Raw genomic sequence first — 550 nt, forward strand, 5'->3', positions numbered from 1 at the left:
CGTAGTTATGGATGAAGTTAAAAGGCCCCCAGCCACGGATCTCACAGTCCCAGAGAGTGGACTCATTTCCTTTGCAGTCCACTCTGGCCAGACTGACGGACCCATTCCCTGCGCCAAAGATCTCGGGGGCAAAGTAGGCACTGGCAGCCGAGCCACAGCCCAGATGCTGCCACCCCCCCGCGGCGTCCTCCATGTCCCAGGGGTCATCTGCCACCGAGCCCCAGCGTCCCCGAAGCTTCACTTCCACCCTCCCGGCGCAGGGACTGCCGCCGCCCGCCAGCCTCAGCTCCACGGCATCTGCACCGGGACACCGGCACGGCTCAGCCCTGCCGGGGATGCTCAAGCACAACGTGGCAGCCCCGGCACGGCCAGCGCGTCCCCTCACCTCTGCAGGTCACCCCCACATCCGACTCGTGGCCGCAGAAGTGCTGTCCCCATCCCAAGTGCGGACCCTCCTCCAGCGCCTCCTCGGTGCCGCGGCAGTAGGGCTGGAGCCAGATGCGCCCGGTGCCCTGCCCGAACGGGGCGTACGGGGACGCCTTGGCCACCC

The 550-nt window shown here is 68.0% G+C and overlaps 1 protein-coding gene across 1 annotated transcript in view; it reads right to left on the minus strand.

The window, feature by feature from the left end:
* Positions 1–548, minus strand: part of LOC103615239 (soluble scavenger receptor cysteine-rich domain-containing protein SSC5D-like) — a gene marked incomplete at both ends in the record, with an annotated part of 14,550 nt that extends 14,002 nt beyond the window's left edge. Inside the window, 2 exons of the mRNA XM_017733738.1 lie at positions 2–297; positions 386–548. Of these exons, the coding sequence (XP_017589227.1) occupies positions 2–297; positions 386–548 (459 nt within the window). The remainder of the gene's footprint in view (position 1; positions 298–385) is intronic.
* Positions 549–550: the final 2 nt, after the last annotated feature.

This window comes from Corvus brachyrhynchos, unplaced genomic scaffold (assembly GCF_000691975.1).
Source record: "Corvus brachyrhynchos isolate BGI_N302 unplaced genomic scaffold, ASM69197v1 scaffold165, whole genome shotgun sequence".
Classification (NCBI taxonomy): domain Eukaryota; kingdom Metazoa; phylum Chordata; class Aves; order Passeriformes; family Corvidae; genus Corvus; species Corvus brachyrhynchos.